The sequence below is a fragment of the Protomyctophum parallelum genome, assembly GCF_964188405.1.
Source record: "Protomyctophum parallelum genome assembly, chromosome: 4".
NCBI lineage: Eukaryota > Metazoa > Chordata > Actinopteri > Myctophiformes > Myctophidae > Protomyctophum > Protomyctophum parallelum.
In genome coordinates, this window is record NC_139700.1 from 34441928 (window position 1) to 34464546 (window position 22619).

A 22619-nucleotide genomic window follows, 5' to 3' on the forward strand; every position below is an offset into this window, starting at 1 on the left:
TTAATGTAGTGTAGTTGTGATCGCAGGTCGCATTTACTATGAAAATGTGCATTTCCTGTCAGTCAGTCCATCTGCCACCCCACTCCTCCATATATGGTCATGTCTCGTGACATCACATGACATAACGTGACATCAACAGAGATGGAGATCCCTGCTGTCATCAATATTAAGACTCTAGACGGGGCCGTCTGCAGCCGGCGAAAAAACAGGCCTGAATGAAAATGAAGGCCCAGCCCTACCTGGGCCCTCACCAAACCCTTTACTGTACACTCAAGACACTTCCCCCGCTTCCCCCACTTTCACCCTTTGACTCCATATATGGTGCTGACCTGACATTCCATAATGTTGATCTGACCCCCCCATGCCAAAGCGCCAGCGCTCACCCAGCAGTCTGCCGTCACCCAGGCGGATGCGTGCACGCCCCCAGGGCGTCTTACTGGTAATAATTTGGGAAATATGAGAATTTTCCCCTTATGCACAAAGTCGGTATCTGGCCAATGTGAGAAAACATCGGTGATCGGAATCAAACACAAAGAACCTGATCAGAGCACCCCTAATAATCAGTACAATAATTGTACTGCATCGGACATACACTTACTACTAGGACTTTCGGAGCGTATGGTCTGTGCTCTAACTGACAAGGTGCACATTTACAGTAAGTCTTGTGATTAGTCAGGTTAGAATATTGAGTTACTCATGTTTAGCCCGAGGCTCTTCCTGTCTTGGTTAAGGTCATGTATAAAAACCAATGAATGCACACGGAAAGGGTCACTAATTTCATGTCAAACTCATTGCTGACTGACTCACTGTGTTTTGAGTATATTATATCTAAATGTTTTCAAAAATATGCTTTTACTTTCTTCTGTTTAAAATGTAGCCTACTAGTCAACTTGGACTGATTTTCTGTTTCCTCAATTTTCTGTCCTTACTAAAAACATAAGTTTCTTGCATAATAATTTTCTTACTAAAGACAAAGAAGGTTACTTGTGATTCTGAATGGAGTTACCGGTCACCAACGAGGGCATAAACCTGTCTTGTTTCCAAACTCACGAGAACCTCAACCAAGCCGGTTATTATCACCACTATAATGACAACAATGGAAGGCTCAACGGCTCAGTAGGCTACGACACGTTGGACACTCCGCCACACTATGACTTCTACGCCAACACGGCGGTTTGGGGCCGCCGGAGACGCTTCAGACCTTCACTGTATCAACTGCGTGCCAACCCTGAGGTGAGCCAAAGTTCAAATGAACCACTTCTTTAACCCGTATTGCTGGGAAAAGCTTTCGCAGAAAATAGCAGATCGACAAATTGCTATTTTCTGCTAAAATGTTCTCCACAATAACAGAAAACAGAAAATACACTAGAATGGAGCCCTGAGGGACTCCATTCAAGCATATGATGTTTAACCCATTCTGACCGGGCACCCATTTTGGTGTTGGCATCATGTTATGCTTTAGCTATTGAAAAATAGCAGATCTACAAGCTCATAGCGCGCCACCGAGTGGCGCGCTACGAGCTTGTAGGTCTGCTATTTTTGAAAAATCAAAGAACGACTGACATTTTTAGAATCTGATCTCGGGTCAGAATGGGTTAAGTGGCATCCTGGCTGTTCCGTGGTTGAAATAAGTAATGTTTTTGAGTGGTGCAACCACTCCTACAAGCAGCAATGTCCGTGTACCTGTGTGTGTATGTACCTGTGTGTGTACCTGTTTGTATGTACCTGTGTGTGTACCTGTTTGTATAAGTGAGCACCAGTATGTGACTTAATAATAGCAGTAGGGGGCACCAGAAACAGTGAGAGGGGTAGTAGCAGCAATGTCCGTGTACCTGTGTGTGTGTTGTGTACCTGTTTGTATGTATAAGTGAGCACGAGTATGTGACTTAATAATAGCAGTAGGGGGCGCCAGAAACAGTGAGAGGGGTAGTGCTTTGTCTCTAATGAGAGAGAGTGTGAGAGAGAGAGAGAGAGAGGGGGGGGGGGGGGGGGATTGCACCACTCAGTTCACACGTGTGTGATTTGTTTTTATCCAAGTGACTTCAGTTACAAGAACAAGAGACTGTGTAGCCTAAACGTATGCAGCTGACAGTGTACAATGAATTAGGAGTATTGATCCATGCTTGTCACAATTTTCAACCCAACTCAAATGATAATTGTGTTTGTCTGCATGCTGATAATAATTAAAAGCTAATTAAATGTTTAACCACTTCACTTACGTCAATATATTGTCATATACATTTTCAAAAATGTATGAGGTAGCAGATCTACATCGTGGTGTATTGTGAGCTTGTTTATAGGCTATTTTCTTTAACATTGAATATGTGTTTGTTTTTTGAAAATGTAATAAACCAAAAAATAATAGGTAGTTAAAGGATGTGCCTTCAGGACAAACAAGCTACATGTTTGACCAAAAATTAAGGCCTATTGTATGACTGCACTGGAGTGACATGGCAGTCCCAGGTCAGGTCCCTCTCAATGTTCACCCCCATGAAGCATGGTTGAAAACAAAAGTCTTTAATGTACCGAATGCCATCGAGGTTGTCCGTCATGTTTCAGGAGGACTCCAGCCCACCTCCTCTGTATGAAGAGACTGCAGCCAGACATACCATAGAAGAAGACCCCTCTGATAACGATGATGAAGACGAGGATGAAGAGGATGGTCCACCATCTGAACCTCCTCGGTTTGGCTGGGTGCAGGGAGTCATGGTAACATACTGTATGCAGCGGATATCAAACCTTTTCATGGCTAGGAACCCCAAAATGAGATGTATTTGGCGACGGACCCTCTATCTGTTTTGTGCCATATAGACCCCAGAAGAGAAGATTTACTTGTGTTAGAATAACATTATTTCAACTGTTCCAATACTTTCAAGATTTTGTAGAAATTGTTTCAAAATTGCAGATGTACAAGCTCGCAGCTGGGCACAAAATGATATGCTGTGAGCTTGTATACCTGCTATTTTTAGCCACAGTATTTTCTGTCAGTCTCAACCAAAAAACATCCAATAGATTATTTTTAAATCAACTAAACCTTTGTTACAAAAATCGCTTATCTGCTCATTTCTGCAACAAAAAAAAAGGTAGAAAAATAATAGATTAAATCAATTAGTTCGATTAACTGTTGCATGAAGTTGAAACGTCATTCGTTTCATTGCTAATGAATCAATAATGTCTCACTTTGCTGTCTGTTGTGTAGATCCGCTGCATGTTGAACATCTGGGGTGTGATCTTGTACCTGAGACTGCCTTGGATCACTGCTCAGGCTGGTATAGGTACTGTGTTACATAATTTACTTTATTACCGTACATGGAATATGTACTGTGTTACATCATTTACTTTATTACATGGAGTACATGTACTGTGTAGGGATGTCCCAATCACGTTTTTTTGCTCCCAATCCGATTCTGATCATTTGATTTTGAGTATCCGCCGACACCGTTTTTTCCGGATCCGATTTTAATATTTTATTTTATTAATAACACAATAGTACAATATCCAATGTTACAGACAATATCCAGTCTAATATCATGATATTAATATGATATTGATATTGATTAATATGATATTGATATAGGGATGTCCCGATCACATAGTGGTAATTGTCATTGACCAGAATGCTGCCCCAAGGTGCAGGTTAAAATTACATAATGGGTTACAGAGTTTGCAACAAAACAGGTGCTGGGTTTAATTTTCAGCATACCGGTAAATATATTTTTCGTAATTTGGCCACTATATTGTTACCATGGTTTCTGTTGGACTTCTTCTAGGGGAGTTTTATTTTGACATTCATTTTGACGCAGTATAATATATAACCGCCATCCCCCCCCCCCCCGTCTCCCCCCCTTCAGGTCTCACCTGGGTGATCATTCTGTTGTCCTCTTGCATCACAGGGATCACGGGTCTGTCTACCTCTGCCATTGCTACCAATGGCAAGGTGAAAGGAGGTCAGTACACAGCAGCAGTTAATTACTGCAGGGCAGCACAGCAGTGGCTCAGGACGCAGGAGCTATAGTGGCCTCCAGACCAACACCACCACACTCATCACATGAACAGCTTCTATCTGGCAGCAATTAGACTGCTGAATAAGAGCTAAGCCTGTGGCCACTGCACTGCACACTGAACTGAACTGTGTTTTTAATGCACAGACGGATATATGGATATATCTGGATATATGTCAGAACCTATAGCTGTTCTGACATTCCATATGTTGATCCTTCCCCATCCATCCTTCCTCTTCGATGTCTTCCTTCTTTCTGACCTATACCTATCAAACCCTGTACACTCAAGACACTGCCACCGCTGCCACCCTTATATCTCCATATATGGAGCTGACCTGTTCTGACATTCCATATGTTGATCTGACCTCATCAGCATCTAACACACATACATACACACACGAGCACACACGCACGCATGCGCACACTCGCACGCATGCGCACACGCATGCGCGAGCGCACACACACACACACACACACACACACACACACACACACACACACACACACGCACGCACACACACACGCACATACACACACACACACACACACACACACACACACACACACACACACACACATAGTCACACTCTGTTGACTTGTGTTCAGGTGGGACATATTTCCTGATCAGTCGTAGTTTGGGTCCAGAGCTTGGTGGTTCCATTGGTCTGATCTTTGCCTTTGCCAACGCTGTGGCAGTGGCCATGCACACTGTGGGCTTTGCTGAGACTGTACAAGCCCTCATGCAGGTGAGGAGAGTAGTGTGTTTGTGTGTGAGAGAAACTTTACTTACAGTTACAGTTACACTGATGCGCATGTTTATTTAGTATGCAGTTTGTTAATCTGGCTCCAAAACTGTGGAACCAACAACTCCCCATTGTAGTTAACTGCAGAGTCACCTCCACCTTAGCCCGTAGGTAGAACTTGCCGAAGCACTTGCACTTGCCTTGTCGACCTTGCAGGCTTATGCAAAGGCTACATTATACAGCAATTTAGTTTACAAGGTTTGTATAGACACAGATGCCATGTCATCTCTAGACCTGGCATCCTCGATCGTGTGTATTTCAATGTAGCTCTGGTCCATATAGCTCTAATGCCTTCATGAAGCCATTAGAGCTATGGACCAGAGCTATGATTTTTGGTTTACCTATGATTCTAGTGCATTTGATGTATTACCTTGTGTTTACCTTGCTTACTGTAAATAGCTCTAGATTAACAGCATCATCTTATAAATGTAATGCCTAAATTGTAAATGTCATTAATGGAGGAGGCCATACGACTAACGACAGGCAGCCTTCTCTCTTTGTCTCTGCCTCAGGAGAATGGAGCTGCCATAGTGGACCCACTCAATGACATCCGCATCATCGGTGTCATCACCGTCACATGTCTGCTGGCCATCTCATTGGCTGGCATGGAATGGGAGTCAAAGGTTAGCCAAACCAATTACAAGAAACTTATGTAAGAAGATTGCTGCATAACTTCTGGTGATGAGACAAGTTCTAATGTCTCTGTCCGTCCGTCTGTCCGTCCGTCAGTCCGCCCGTCCGTCTGACTCTGTCTGTCTGACCGCACCCAATTACTTTGCATCATGGCTACAGTATGACTTGTGTGACTGTTTTGTACTTAAAATCAAGGACTAGAGACGCACACTCGTAGTTGCCGATGCCAACATTTTATGTGGACACAGAGACAGTGTCCACAATAAAATATTGGCCACGGCAGCTATATATTGGCAACGGCAGCTATATATTGGCAACGGCAGCTATATATTGGCAACGGCAGCTATATATTGGCAACGGCAGCTATACGAGTGTGAAGCCCTATACTCCTTGATGTTTCAGTGTTACCCATTAAAACCGGGAAAGCATCTGTGTCAGCTTAGATTTTAACGTCGGCTATTCAAAAATAGCAGATCTACAAGCTCACAGCGCATCCCTTTGTGTCGCGTTACGAGCTTGTACATCTTCTATGTTTGAACTTTTTTTAAAGTCTTGAACAATTTTGAATTACGAAAAGGTGTGAGAGCTACTGATTTAGAATGTTTTTGTAGAATCCTCAGCTTCGGGTCTTAATGGGTTAATCCATTGGCTAGGACCTCTCAAGGAGCGATGTGTGTGCACCCTCTGTAACTGTATTTTGTACTTACATACTAAAATTCTTTGTATTTTGTACTTTGTCTTCTCCTGTCTAGGCTCAGGTTCTGTTCTTTTTTGTCATCATGGTTTCGTTTGTCAACTACATCGTTGGAACCATCATGCCTGCCTCACCTCAGAAACAAGCCAAGGGATTCTTCAGCTACAAAGGTGACAGTTTGATCAAAGAATATCATTTTATCGCAACATGGTTTTCTTCACGTCCACATCCTCTATTGAGCTCTATCAACACTAAAATCATATTAAAGATTCCAATTAATTGATCCCTGAGGAGACATTACAGTACATTATTTTATCCTTTTTATACATATGACATTGTGAGAGTGTTGCAGTTGCTCCCTGGTCAAACGATCACTTCCCTCCCCTATACATACAGCGGACATCTTTGCTGCCAACTTTGTGCCCAACTGGCGCGGTCCAGAGGGCAGTTTCTTTGGCATGTTCTCAATTTTCTTTCCCTCTGCCACTGGCATCCTGGCAGGAGCCAACATCTCTGGAGATCTGAAGGTACGTCATCTCTAACTCTCTTTTGAGATATTCTTTCAAAAAAGATTTCCCTTCCCAATTCCAGTGATTCTGCCAGTTCTCCCGTATTGTTGCTGCTGACCTCCACTGCTTGGTCCGTTAGGGAGGGTGTATCCATCCATCTGAGGGTGTAGCATCTGACCCAGGAATCTGGCATTGGTTGGGTTCTAGTAAGTAAGGATCCTAACTACAGTAGTAAGGTTCCTAACTACAGTACAGTAGGTACCAGAGTGATGCATCCTCCTCCTCTTGTCTCAGGACCCTACAGCAGTGGCTCTCAGGGGTTTGTGGACACCTGGGGGTCCTTGATGGAGTACCAGAGGCTCCCCACTCCCCAGCTAAATGATTGATAGTATAGGAACCAAATGCACCCTTATGGGTCTGTAACTCTGAGAGTTACATTAACATTGATTTTACAATATCAACAATTGTGGTCCCAGAGATAGAAATGCCATTAAATGGGGGTTCGTAGCCTAATGCATGTCAAACTGGGGGTCTTTGAAATTAAAATAGTTGAGAATCACTGCTAGAGCTGCCTGTAAACATCTTCTCGTATGGGGGTCCCTGGCATATATTTTTGAGTTTGAGAACCACTAGCCGTACAGTCTAGTGATATGATGTACTCTCCTCCTCTGGTTTCAGGACCCTACCATTGCTATCCCCAGAGGAACACTGATGGCTATCTTCTGGACCACGCTGTCTTACCTCATTATCGCTGCTACCATTGGTATGTGTGTGTGTGTGTGTGTGTGTGTGTGTGTGTGTGTGTGTGTGTGTGTGTGTGTGTGTGTGTGTGTGCGTGCGTGCGTGCGTGTCCACTCCTAAAATCTGTGTTTAATTAACTCTGAGATTGTACAAAATAAAAATAGAACCAAATGGCTCCAATTGTACAGTATACTGTATGAGGAGTTACAAGTCAGTGTTGATTTCTCATAGTCTTTTGAATCAAATTTCATTTAGTTTTAATCATATTTAGTAATCTAAAATGTTTTAGTTTTAGTTGACTAAATATAATACGATTTTAGTTGACTAAATCTATAGTTCATTTAGTCTACTAAAATGTATTTTGGCGGGCCTTGATGGTGTCGTAATGGTTGATTTTACACTTGGTTGCGTGTCAGAAATAGCCGATCTACAAGCTCAGGACCATGTAGATCAGCTACACGTTTGCGTGTGTTGTGATTGATTCTCCCACCAGGTGCGTGTGTTGTGATTGATTCTCCCACCAGGTGCGTGTGTTGTGATTGATTCTCCCACCAGGTGCGTGTGTTGTGCGCGATGCCTCCGGCCTGGTGAATGACACCATCTCCACATCCAGCCTCCATGGCTGTGTTGGTATAGCTTGTCATTATGGATGGGACTTCACTGAGTGTATCAACAATAACACATGTCACCACGGACTCAGCAACTACTACCAGGTCAGTCTAATGTGGAAAGGCTTAGCACAATTTTAAAGACTTTTATAGGGCCTGATTCACTGAGCTGTTTACACCCATATCTTTGGTGTAAACACATTTTCCAAACTTCCCATGTTAGTATAGTAGTCTGATTCAGTAATCATTTTTCGTCTGTTAATTTAGCAGTAAGTCTGATCGGATGCAGACTTACATGGGACCAAAGCTTGCTATATGTCATTAGAATGCCTTATTCTAGACTACTAACGTGGGAAGTTTGGAAAATTCCTTTATACCCAAAATATGAGTGTAAACAGCTTAGTGAATCGGGCCCCTTAGGACCCATTCATGCTCCTGTTTTAGGTGATGAGGTGACCACCGAAAAGGTGGTCATCTTATCACCTAAAACTGGAGTATGAATAGACCTTTATTTATTATACTTTATACTTTATAGTGGCCAAAGCGAACAGGAATATCAACAATTATAAAGTCAGCAAATGTCCCTCCTCTCTCTGTCCGCAGGCGATGAGCATGGTGTCAGGGTTCGCTCCACTGATCACAGCTGGTATCTTTGGTGCAACACTGTCCTCTGCTTTGGCCTGTCTGGTGTCTGCTCCCAAGGTGTTCCAGGTACACGGTCACACGGTCACACGCACGCACGCGCACACGAGCACACACACACACACACACACACACACACACACACACACACACACACACACACACACACACACACACACACACACTGTCTTTGATATTAACCCATTAAGACCTAAGGCCAAGTCTACAAATCTCTTCTAAATCAATAGTTCTCACACCACTTCATGCCAAGGACCCCCAAACAAACAACTATTTTCAAAAATAGCAGATATACAAGCTCGCAGCATGGCACAAAGTGAGCTTGTATAGCCTACATGGGCTCTACTGCTCTAAATCTAAATAAAAGAGTTTTCTGAAAAATCTTACCTATTGCTACAGTCTAGCTAAAACCTAAAATGACACCGGTCTTAATGGGTCAATAACAGACCCATTAATAATGTGTCTGTTTTCCCACTGCCGGGAGAGACAACCTGCATGCTATTGCTGGAGTTCTTCTAGCACTGCAGGCCTCGCACCAGAAATAGTGCTTACTGCTTTACATTATACTATCTAAACACTATTACAGAGTGCTCGGTTATTTGCAGTGAACCAAAGTGTGTGCAGCTGTCCTGTCCTCGCTCTGGCTCAGCTCTCTTCCTCCTCATCTCCGCAGTGTCTGTGTAAGGACAAACTCTACCCCCTCATTGGCTTCTTTGGGAAAGGTTACGGCAAGAACGACGAGCCAATCAGAGGCTATCTCCTGACGTACATCATCGCTGTGTGTTTCGTCCTGATAGGTGAGCCTGCATGATGGACAGCTCAGATGTAGTACCTCTCGTCTGAACCATTTGGTGGCTTATATAGGCCAGTGGTTCTCAACCTTTTCAGACCGTGGCCCCCCAAAAATAATTTATTATTATATTTGAACTGGGGACCTCCCACCCTGATAAGCACTTGGAATTAGTTGTTGAGGCTTTACATTTACGGTTCCACAGAGAAATATTGAGAAAATAGCAGATCTACAAGCTCACAACGTCTCCTCACAATGCCTCTTTCTTATATAATTAGACAATTTGGCTAATGTTTTCTATAGTATTGTTTATTGGTTATTAAGTAGTGGGCTTATTTTTCCCAGGGGTCCCGACCAACAGGTTGAGAACCACTGGCTTAGGCCACGAACCCCAACACATTTGATCTCTGGGACCCTAATCTACACTGTAAAAAAGTGTTAATTCAACTCAGAAAATGAACATTAAAAGGCAGCCCCTGCACACTCAAGGCTTTGCAAAAATCTGCCTTTAAAAAAATAAAATTTTAGCAAGCTTTTGATTATAGACCTTCTTATAAGGAAAGCTTGCTATGAAAAAGTGGAAACAGAAAAAAGAAATCCGATTTTTGCACAGCTTTCTTTGAGTGTGTCGAGGTTGCCTTTTATTGTTCAATTTGGTTTCCTTTTGCCTCCAGCACCTCTGGCAGAGGAGCAGTGGTTTGTTCACCACACAGTCAGAGACTGACTCAGACACTACTATAATATAATTAATGTTCCATAACACCACTGTAGCTGACAGACGAAGACGGTGCTCTTTTTGTGCTTTAAATCCTCTCCCTTTCCTCCTAGCGGAGTTGAACACCATCGCGCCCATCATCTCCAACTTCTTCCTGTGCTCCTACGCTCTCATTAACTTCAGCTGCTTCCACGCTTCCATCACCAACTCTCCAGGTACCACACACACTGTGCAGAATTTAACAGATGATCGACCAGCGCTTATAAGCACGATAACATTCGAGCCGAGGTTCAAGTTCAAAGGGGTATAGCGTCAATGCACACTTAAATCCTCAGTGTTAATTGAACTCTGAAGAATGTAATAAAGTAACCAAATGGACCGGTTGGGAAATTATGTAGGCTACCTTGTTGCTAGGAGCCAAAGGAGTACTTCACCCAAGATGAGAATTTTTGTTTGCAAAGCATTCCTTAATGGTGAATGAAGAATCCAAACATGAAGAAAACATCACACCCATGTGAACTGAGTGGTGCAACTCCCCTCTCCCCTCTACCCCTGCCCCCCCACCCCCCCCCCCCCCCCGCCCCATCTCTCTCTCTCTCTCTGTTTCTGGCACAACAGCACCACCTTTGCCCCTACTGGTACTCATAGTAACATATAGATGAGTGAATTAATCAGAGACCTGATTTTGCAACAGCAAAACTATATCAAATAATCCATCCATAAACTCCAAATCACCCTCTCATATAGGGCTTCAAATCACCTCTCATGGGGCTTCAAATCACCTCTCAAGGGCTTCAAATCACCTCTCATATAGGGCTTCAAATCACCTCTCATATAGGGCTTCAAATCACCTCTCATAGGGCTTCAAATCACCTCTCATATAAGGCTTCAAATCACCTCTCATATAAGGCTTCAAATCACCTCTCATAAGGCTTCAAATCATCTCTCATATAGGGCTTCAAATCACCTCTCATAGGGCTTCAAATCATCTCTCATATAAGGCTTCAAATCATCTCTCATATAAGGCTTCAAATCATCTCTCATATAAGGCTTCAAATCACCTCTCATAGGGCTTCAAATCATCTCTCATAGGGCTTCAGATCACCTCAGCTTCAAAGTGTTTTCTGCTGTAATCCGGCAGTATAACCCTATTTGTATGGCTATTTCCGTACACTGTATACATCTATTTGTTTCACATCTATTTGCATGCGCATTTAAGCCTCTCCAATTAATCCAGAATTCTGCAGCTCGGTTGGTCTTCAACCAACCAAATTTCTCCGCTCCCTCGATTGGCTCACTGCCAGCACAGAGTACAAAACTCTGATGCTGGCCTTCAAAGCAATCAAAGGTATGGCACCCCCTATCTTTCCCCCACGCACGCTCAGATCAGGCAACACAGGGAAGCTGGCAGAACATTCACTAAAAACGCCCTTCTGGCTTCCAATCAGAACTGCAGACTCACTCCCAATGACCTTACAGGCTAAACTTAAGTAATTTATAATTTAGCATTTTATTAGATTTATAAGTTAGCATTTCATGTAGACGTAGCACATAATAGCACTCTATAATGTATACTTATAGCTTCACTGCACAGATATTAGGCTCTTAGCTTGCTTTTGATTCTTGATGACTACTGTATTTCTATGTATTCTACCTTGTATTGTTCCTGATTACTGTAAATCGCTCTGGATTAAGAGCGTCTGCTACAGTATATGCCTAAATTGTAATTGTAATTTGTCTACATAAAGTATGTGTGTGTATTTTGGTATATCCCTCTAGGCTGGCGTCCATCTTTCAGGTTCTACAATAAGTGGGCATCGTTGCTAGGAGCCGTGGTGTCTGTGGTGATCATGTTCCTTCTGACCTGGTGGGCGGCACTCATCGCCATGGGCATTGTTCTCTTCCTGTTGGGATATGTCCTTTATAAGAGACCAGGTAACACACACACAGGCACGCACGCACGCACACATGCACGCACACACACACACACACACACACACACACGCACACACACACACACACACACAGTGAGGCTGTGAAGTGCAGATTTGCCGCACCAACATCACAAAAGCTATCCACCGTGTTGCTAGGAGACAAGTCAAAATGCTCGGACAAGTCTGATCAGATATTGGTTGGTTAATAGACCATCAGCGCAGTGGCCTTGTGGTTAGTGACGGAATAGGACGTCGCTGTTCAACTTCAATCCCCTGCTGAGTCATACCAAACAAGCCTCTCTGCTTGGCACTTAGAATCAAGGCTTGGATTGGGGTTAAGATCCTGCGACATACTCTAGTCAGGCTAGTGTCATGTCCAGTGGTACTTCATGGCTGGGGGGTCAAAGCTGCCCCATGCTGCAGAAACAGGGGCTCCTCCAACGTCCCAATAATCTGACACGCATAAATCTGACTACCCAATTGAGCTCGATACTAAAGACCTACTCATACTCCAGTTTTAGGTGATGAGGTGATAAGGTGACCAACGGTGGTTGGTAAAAACAGAGATGTGTTTGGGCGAGCGGTGAGTCGCTACTTACTTATTCATGTAAATGTTCTATTGTAGGATAATCCTCTTGAGATGCATCATCTGGTTTCCGCGGGGATCCTCAGGCACAACGCACAAACAATGACAACAAACAACAATCACATTGACAAAACATATGAGGGCTCTCGCACCATCCAAGATCATTGTACATCTGTTACACGTGTCATCGTAAAATTAAAAAATAATGTAGCCTATATATACCGTAAAGCAAGGTTCAAGGTTGAACTTTATTGTTACATCTTGTGTACATGATGCAGGTACAAGTAAAACTTGTTTGGCTTCCTTCAGACAATGCAGCAGCAGCAGCATAACAGTCGTCAACATAAAACACAGCAAGCACAGCAAACAAAGGGATAGAGTAAAGAGTATAAGAAAAAGTAAACAACGAGTAAAAAAGTGTAACATGTATACATGTGCATGTTTTCCCTGTACTAGCAAATGGTAGTAAATGAAACAGCTGATGGAACTGGATTTCTTTCTTTTGGGTATCCAGGAAACAGTACAGAGGTTCATATGAGTTGGAGTGATCATCGTTGTTGTTATTGTTGTCATTCTTTTAAACATCTGCACTGTACAGTATGCTATGAAGTGTTATTTTGTCTCTCATCCATTATTAGCTGTGAACTGGGGATCATCTGTCCAGGCTGGCTCCTACAACCTGGCACTTTCCTACTGCATAGGTCTCAACCAGGTGGAAGACCACATCAAGAACTACCGGTGAGAGTTTACCTTTAGCCTGCTTTATACTTTATGTAGTGTTGTAACATAACTAACTACATTCACTCTTTTACTAACTACCGGTAAATACAGTACAATTTGAGGTATTTGCTGTGAGTGTCATTTGGACATGTCTTTTCAGACCACAGTGCCTGGTGCTGACGGGCCCACCCAGCAGCCGACCCGCTCTGGTGGATTTCGTCAACTCCTTCACCAAAGGACAGAGTCTCATGATGTGTGGCAATGTAGTGACTGTGAGCTCAGCACAACACTCACACACGCACACACGAACGCACGTGCGCACACACACACACACACACACACACACACACACACACACACACACACACACACACACACACACACACACACACACACACACACAATGAAAGAGACGTTTAACTAATAGCGTTTACCTAATCGATCAAACAAGAACTACAGCCTCATTAGAGTAGAAGGCAACGAACACACCCAAAGCAGATGTTTCAGCTGACAGATGCCTTAGTTCGGATGATAAATACGTAAATTTGTATTGTACTGTATTTCATTGTTCAGGGTGTATTCATTGTACTGTATTTCATTGTTCAGGGTGTATTCATTTTACTGTATTTCATTGTTCAGGGTGTATTCATTGTACTGTATTTCATTGTTCAGGGTGTATTCATTGTACTGTATTTCATTGTTCAGGGTGTATTCATTGTACTGTATTTCATTGTTCAGGGTGTATTCATTGTACTGTATTTCTGTATTCCATTGTTCAGGGTGGCCAGTTGCCATCGGACGTGGAGGAGGCAAGCAGCAGCAGTCACGTGACCTGGCTGAACCAGAGACGGGTCAAGTCGTTCTATCGAGGTGTTGTGACCACTGATCTGAGATCTGGTGTTCATATTCTGCTACAGGTCAGAGTTTGGTTTTATTCTATTTTAGACTGGTCTAGTCTTCATTATTCGAATTAAGGGTCATTAGGACTAACCACTCTCCTCTCTTCTGCTCTCCTCTTGAATCTCTATCTCCTCTCCTTTCCCCTGACTCTCCTCTCCTGTAATTGTTTTGTGTGCCACCAGGGGGCAGGTTTGGGCCGCATCAGGCCTAATGTTCTCCTGATGGGCTTCAAGAAAGACTGGTGCAGAGACACACCTCAGGCTGCACACAGCTACATAGGAATACTGCAGTGAGTGCTTTCATCTCACACGCACTGTGATGACACATTCAGTTTATTTTAATTTGTTATTTGTGCATTGCCTAGCCAGTTGGAAGAGAGTGTGATGACATGTAGTCTACACACCATGTGGCATCAATAGACAGTAGACACCACTTGAATCCTATGTGCTTAGTTGACTGGAGTCCTTCAGGATTCTATACTAGGCAGGCTCCCTCCTTCTTCCCGTTCTATGGACTAAATATCTTTTGGAAAAATCCCTGATCTAAAAGTTAACAAGTCACAATTGTGTTTTGCAATTTGACATGTTGTATAAGCTTGTAAAATTGTCTATTTTTGGCAAAGGTTTGCTCTAAAAATGTAGGGACCCTATAGGGTTAATTTGGTTACACTATAGACGCAAGACAGAATGGCAGCATGTGAGATGATCCTGTGCGTGCATGTGTGCGTGCATGTGTGCGTGCATGTGCGTGTGTGTTTCAGTGATGCCTTTGACCTACAGTATGGGGTGTGTGTGCTCAGGACGAAGGAAGGACTAGATCTCTCTTGTCAGTCCCACGGTGAGAACTCACAGCAGCAGTCCCAATATCACACACACCCACACTTTGTCCAGAAAGACATTTTCCTGCACCTGTGGCTGCTTGGACTCACATGCACACAAGGACACCTTTGGCACCATTGGGTGCGTGGACTTACTGTATTCCCACTAGGCCTTCGCCACTGACCTTCTTCAGGCCTGAAGAAGGTCAGTAGACCGAAAGCTTGCTAAATAAATACTTTGATTGTGCGCAGATCTGAGTGTGTGGAGCTTCCCTTTAATATAACTTATATGGAAATTGTATTGGTTCAGCACCCCAAATTAGCAATGCCAATCCTTATTTATTGAATAATTCGTAAGATATTACATAAAAATACTAGCGTAAGATAAGATGTAAATGTAACCCTGTGTTATTTTGTTGTTGCAGTCAACCCAGGCTTTGACGGAGGACTAGAGACAAGTCCTGTTCCAACTATAACTACATGTATGTGTGCATGTCGTGTTATTTATATTATAACATTGTCACAACAAACAAAGAGGTAGGAGCGCACACCAATAGTGGGGAGGTGCTGACCACGGGAGACAACACTCTTAGTCACGATGCAACCTTTTTATTTATTTTTATTTAAAGACCAACGTTTCGGCAAGCAATATGCCTTCTTCAGGGTATGGTATTTATAACATTATCAACACAACTGCCATCTGTAGCTTAGGATGGTGTGTAACATTGTGTTTGGTCCTGAAATTAGATATAAAGTAAAGGGCAAATCTACCAAGACCTTCATTTTAAACATAATAATAATTTGACATGATTGTTATTATGAGATAGAGACTAATTAAACGAAGCTCGCGAGTCAGTTCAGTCAGTCAATCTCGAGGGGGTTCTTGCCATGCCCTCGGGCGCATATACACGTGTATTACTAAGGTACTACACTCATGCTCCTTCCTACCTGCCTACGTTGACGCGGCAGTCATATTGTCATGTTATTTAGGCTCACCTCAGTCTCTGTTCTTCCTGCTGTCATCCTCCTGCTGTCAGTGTCCCCGGACCGTTGGTATGCGCCTGTTTGCTCCCACCACCTCCCCAGCACCACCATGGGGCTCTGCTTCATCGTTCCCCATAGGGGATTGTATATCTATCTCCCTGCTCTTTATGTTTTATGTTGTTGCTTAATCGTGCCGAGCAGGGAGAAATCCAGCAGAGCCGAACGCCAAGTCAAATATCATATGCACACTTGTTACTCATTCTGCAATAAATATTGGTTAATCTATTCGTGAGTTGTCTGACTGAAATTCATTTAGTTTCAGTAAAGGGATTAATAAACCTTAGTGCTTATCTTTCCCTGCATGGGACACAGTTTGTAACCCATTAAGACCTGAGGCCGATTCCACAAATGTCCAACAGTTTGTCAAACATATGTTGCTATATAAAATAAAGTCAAGCGTTTCTCTGATGGGTAATAAGTTAATAACAATAGTAACTTGTTGTCTTCTACCAGTTCACCACATGTCCACAGTGGAAGAGCCTCAGCCTGCTTCCATATTCCAGGGTAAACAAGGAAAGAAGACCATTGATGTTTACTGGCTGTCTGATGACGGAGGTCAGATCATCATCTTTCTTTCTTTCTTTCTTTCTTTCTTTCTTTCTTTCTTTCTTTCTTTCTTTCTTTCTTTCGTCCTTTTTCTTTCTTTCTTTCCTCAGAACCCATCATAACTGTGTGTGTGTGTGTGTGTGTGTGTGTGTGTGTGTGTGTGTGTGTGTGTGTGTGTGTGTGTGTGTGTGTGTGTGTGTGTGTGTGTGTGTGTGTGTGTGTGTGTGTGTGTGTGTGCGTGTGTGCCGTGTGTGCATGTGTATACGTGACGCAGGGCTGACCCTGCTGCTTCCATACCTGCTGACCAGGAGAAAGCGCTGGTCCAGGTGTAAGGTCAGAGTATTCGTGGGAGGCGACATAAACAGGAAGGAGCAGCAGAGAGAGGAGTGAGTGAGTGAGTGAGTGAGTGAGTGAGTGAGTGAGTGAGTGAGTGAGTGAGTCAGTGAGTCAGTGAGTGAGTGAGTGAGTCAGTGAGTCAGTGAGTGAGTGAGTGAGTGAGTGAGTCAGTGAGTGAGTGAGTCAGTGAGTGAGTGAGTGAGTGAGTGAGTCAGTGAGTGAGTGAGTCAGTCAGTGAGTCAGTGAGTCAGTGAGTCAGTGAGTGAGTGAGTGAGTGAGTGAGTCAGTGAGTGAGTGAGTGAGTGAGTGAGTGAGTCAGTGAGTCAGTGAGTGAGTGAGTGAGTCAGTGAGTGAGTGAGTGAGTGAGTGAGTGAGTGAGTGAGTGAGTCAGTGAGTGAGTGAGTGAGTGAGTGAGTGAGTGAGTGAGTCAGTGAGTCAGTGAGTCAGTGAGTGAGCAAGCCATTTAACAACCATCTTAACTGAAGGTCTGCAATAACGTTATGATTCAAGCAGTATAGGCATCTTTACGTTCTCTTTCCAGGGTACTGGCTCTGATCCAAAAGTTCCGTCTTGGTTTCCATGACGTCCAGGTGCTTCCCGACATCTATGAGAAGCCACAGCCTGAACAGTGAGTTGGACACTCTTCACCGGTCTACTTGTTCCAGGATTCTGGTGAATACTGTAGCAGACTTTATATTTTAGCCTAGTCCGAAGGCATCTTTCAGTTTATCATTTCTGTCGGGAAGAAACCTCTCATCTCCATATAAGTTTTTGTGTTTTTTCGTAAATGAATGTCCTACTTGATCATACAACAGTGTCACACAAAAGTATCAAAAGTAGCAGATCCACAAGCTTGAAAAGGAGCGTGAAAAAAGCAACAGTTTTGGACATTTCCACCCGGCCTGGTAGCTACATTTCTTGTGAAATGAGATGTGAGATGATATGAGATTACATGGGCTGAAATGGGATGAGATGATCGAGATTAGGTGAAGTGAGATGAGATGATAAAATGATGTGATGACAGATGATATGGAATAAAATGAGATGACTGGAGTTGACGTCAGAGTACATGATGACATGAGAGAATAACATGAGATGAGATAATGCATTACATTATGCGATGAAATGAGATTATATGAATTAACAAGAGATGGTGAGACAACATCAATGGTATAAGGAAATGCAATGATATATATGTGATGTGATATCGTTGCTGTCGGGAGGAAACCACCTAACTCCATTTTCCACTCTATTTATTTTAGCATAAATTAGTGCTATTTAACACCCTTTAGGCCTGTGTGTTGGTTAAAACAATATTGAACCAATGAAAAGTATTAAAAACGGCATTGGACCCTCAAACTGTCTGCTACAACAGCTAACTCCACCACCTCTCCCCGTCTCATGCAAGTAATTGACAATATATAAAGTCACAATACCACCTTTGATGAGGCGCATTGCTTTGTTTTTCCTGAAAAACGTAAATGTTTTCATTTTCTGAAAAATGGAGTTAGGTGATTTCTTCCCGAAAGGCAGAGATATGATATGTGATATGATCTTCAGAAGATCCTTTCCACACTATTGAGGATTATCAACATACTGTATACAGACAGCACAAATTATTACAACAGTTAGATATTACACTTGATCATTACGGTGAACTTACAGTGATCTGTTTCACATTCACCACAATCCTCCTGCAAATATCTCATACTGTTCACCAGTGTCCAGCGCTTTGAGAACATGCTAAGTCCCTTCAGGCTGGAGACTAACCTGAAGGAAGCCTCACAGTCTGGGCTACAGCCAGGCCAGGAGCAGCCCTGGATGATCACTGACCAGGACATAGAGAGGAATAGGGCCAAGGTCAGTTAACATAACATGACGCACACATACATGCACGCCTGCACAGAACATGCATGCACACACACACACACACACACACACACACACACACACACACACACACACACACACACATACGCACGCACACACACACACACACACACACACACACACACACACACACACACACACGCACACACACCTACCAAAGGATTATGAGTCATATGACACATGCATTTTCACCACTCTAATTAATATTTGTACACCTTGTGTATTATTTTAGTCTCTCCATCAGGTCCGTATAAATGAGGTTCTTCAAGACTATTCCAGAGATGCTGCATTGATTGTTGTGTAAGTGGTTTTTATTTTTATCTTGTGGCATTTTCACTTAAAAGTAAACAGAGAAATGGGCAACATGCAGCATACACAGAGCTGGACATTTTGTTTAATCAATTATCTTACAAAGATGCTTGGCTATAGTGTTAAGTGGCCAGATGGGTGGGCCGCAAACATTGATCCAGAAAATGTTGTTTGAGAACCACTGAGCTAGTACACAGCAGGACATACAGTAGACAGTGGCAGAATTGTACTTCTCACCTACTGGTACAGGAAATACTTTTTTGGGGGCGTTGGTTTGGGAGCCTGCGGCTGTGCATTAGCTGGCTCATAATCTGACCATAATCTTGCCAACCCTTGAATTTTGACGGACGATTTCAACATCGGCCCTTAATCAAAGAAGTTCCTGAATCTCGTTGGCACCGTGTCCAGTTAGACAGTTTCATCGTATGTTAATGTTATGGCCTCATAAAAAAAATAGCTAAAAACAATTAAACAAACATGGGCCTGAAAAGGAAATCAGCAGAAATTGTAATTTTCTCATCATGAATTGAATACATAGGAACACAATTGAAACAAGTCCCCAGGACGTTTTTTGTGTTATCCTTTAAGCTTTAATGCCTTAGCCTACTGTACCACGCGCTGTTTACATTTGTGACTACTAAAGTATTAAATAAATCAATCAATCAATCATGTAAATACATCCACACAACTCGCCCGCTGTGAATTCTCCAGACAATGACCCGCTCTATCACACATGGGCTCAACTGAAGATGACACAGACTTTGTACCAGGGAGCTGGCAGTGTATACAGTAGTCAGTTAAATTGTCTTCTTTTTTTGTCCGTTTTCCTTTATTGATCGTTACAATGAGGTGCAGATAGACAGGAAACAGGGAGAAGGGGAGAGACACCACGCAGCAACGGTCATCATAAGCGGAACTCAAACACGCGACACACTGTCAGGGCCAGAGCCTATGTGGCATGCGCCTGGACCACTAGGCCAGCGGGCGCCCAGTTTAATTGTCTTCTTATCAGGAGTCATCAATATGTCCTGTGGGTGCCTCTGAGTCACAGTCTCACAGAAAGTTTTGGGTTGATATCATGCAACATCCCACAGTCCTTATCGGACAAATTATATTGTTCTTATTTTGATCATAAGACCCAATCACAGAATGGCAAATATCCAGCATTTCACACATATTTAGTATGACAATATGGCACATTAGGAGTCCAACTAGTCAAATGTTTATTTGCAAGGACCCCTTAACTCTGTGAGTGTACAGGTTAATTTGGTTCCATTTGAACACTGCAGTTACAAACCTGTTATGGTCATTTAGGGCTATCTCTTTATGTGTTTCTGGTATTATTATTGTCCACTGATTTTGTCTGTGGCTAAATTTCAATTTGGACAAAAATGTCCACCACAAGCCATGATGAGCACTGCTTTTTATACAGCCCTTAGCTGTACAAGCTTGTAGATCGGCTATTTTCAAATAGCCTAAGTATACATAGGCGGAAGTGATATATGTTTTGTACTATAGAAGAGAAGAGTAATTATTGAAAATAGTAAATACTGTGTGTGTGTGTGTGTGTGTGTGTGTGTGTGTGTGTGTGTGTGTGTGTGTGTGTGTGTGTGTGTGCGTGCGTGCCTGCGTGCGTGCCTGCGTGTGTGTTGACAGCACTATGCCAGTGGGGAGGAGAGGTGTGTGTCCCAGCGCTCTCTACTTGGCCTGGCTGGACTTCCTGTCACATGACCTGAGACCACCCGTCCTATTGGTCAGAGGAAACCAGGAAAATGTTCTTACTTTCTACTGTCAATAAGTCTATGATTGATTGATTGATTGATTTTGAAAATTTGTTTGTAGAATACCCAAGGTGGGGTTGGTAAAAGGGCCTTTCTTTTTTTTTTTTTTAAGATATTTTTTTGCGGCTTACGCCTTTATTGATTTTTTAAGGGATAGAAAGTAGGCTGACAGGAAACGGGAGAGAGATGGGGGGATGACATGCGGTAAAGGCCGTGTCGGGTCCGGGAGTCGAACCCGCGGCACACCGCGACTGGATCACCAGTCCGGTGCCCAGACCGTTACGCTACGGCCTGGGCTGTAAAAGGGCCTTTCTGTGTGTAGTTTGCATGTACTCCCTATAGCCTCACAAGAACATGCAGTAATCCTGGACTCTAAACTGCCTCCCCCTGGCCAGCCGGGTCACCTGATGGAGGGGAAAGGAACTGGTTGGAACGTGTTCCTTCCATACTATGGAAATTCTCCCCTGTCAGGTGAAAAGAAGCAGCTTGGACTCCTCATGCATTGCAGGAAGCATGAGGTCAGTCCGTTGCTCTCCCCAGGTTGGCAGAGGGAGTGTAGCGCCCAGGTATACACTAGAGTCTAGACAATTGACACTGGGTGAAAAGAATGGGTTACAAAAATCGTGCATGGGATGAAAGTTTAAGGTAAAAGAAAATGTTTGTAGAATGGGTACAGTTCAAGGAAAGTACAGGTCAATACAAAATCTGCTAAAAGGATAAAACCAGAAAAAGCACTAAACACTATGAACAGTACAATAATTAACAGTCTAACAGGACCCTTTGGTGGGTCGCAGATACATTGTTATGGGTCACGAGTAAATGCCCTTTTAATTTTTGTTTCCTACATTTTGTTTTTAATTATAATTATTTCAAAACATGGGAATGAAATCATGAATTAAAAACAAATGAAATTATTTTTCAAAAGAATTCCATAAATTAGAAAACATATAGAATCACACCATTCAAGTTCCTAGTGCTTCGTGACCATAAAACCTTTGATTCTGTGAAAACAAAACAAAATAAAGAATATTGATTTATATGATATAATAAATGTAATATTATACCCTTTGTATAGCGGCTTTTATTTAAAAGAATTCACAGAATCAAAGGTTTCATGGGCATTATTCACCAGGATCCTGGATGGCTTGATTCTATAGGTTTAAAATAATTTATATAAATATTTTTGTAAATCTCTATGCATAGGGAGAAAAAATCTGTGGAACCAGAAAACCACTGCTACGCCGATCTACAAGCTCACAACGTGGTGTGAAGCGTTTATAGTTTGGGTCCTAATTTCTCTTTTGGGTTGTAGTAGGTTGTTGTACGGTTGTCTACCTGTATCAAGCAATGTGCTAAATAGTTTTTATAGTAGGTAAATGTTTTGCACCGAAAGGGAAATTCTTGGCCGAAACCGAATACTGAATATAGGAAACAGTTGGCCGAATACCGAATATCCGAATATGATTAATATTATATATCTTTTTTCCTACCATTGCTGTTATGGCCGTACCTTAAAGCTACCTGATTTATGGCAAAATAAATGGTTATGGCAAAACTTAACTTAAATAATAATCACTATTATGGGTCCATAAAACATTTATT

At 42.7% G+C, this 22619-nt stretch overlaps 1 protein-coding gene across 1 annotated transcript; it reads left to right on the forward strand.

Moving 5' to 3' along the window:
• Nucleotides 1-996: 996 nt before the first annotated feature.
• slc12a3 (solute carrier family 12 member 3) lies at nucleotides 997-21034 on the forward strand (the record flags this gene model as incomplete). The annotated part of the gene is made up of 26 exons (XM_083762778.1): nucleotides 997-1233; nucleotides 2560-2709; nucleotides 3200-3275; nucleotides 3852-3947; nucleotides 4608-4747; nucleotides 5317-5427; nucleotides 6190-6301; nucleotides 6528-6658; nucleotides 7319-7403; nucleotides 7937-8094; nucleotides 8593-8700; nucleotides 9323-9446; nucleotides 10268-10369; nucleotides 11934-12089; nucleotides 13313-13412; nucleotides 13555-13666; nucleotides 14174-14311; nucleotides 14477-14583; nucleotides 15055-15131; nucleotides 15537-15593; nucleotides 16609-16710; nucleotides 16976-17087; nucleotides 17579-17665; nucleotides 18759-18897; nucleotides 19160-19227; nucleotides 20893-21034. The coding sequence occupies 26 exons, from the start codon at nucleotides 997-999 to the stop codon at nucleotides 21032-21034; spliced, it is 3027 nt and encodes a 1008-aa protein (XP_083618904.1).
• Between the last annotated feature and the right edge of the window lie 1585 nt (nucleotides 21035-22619).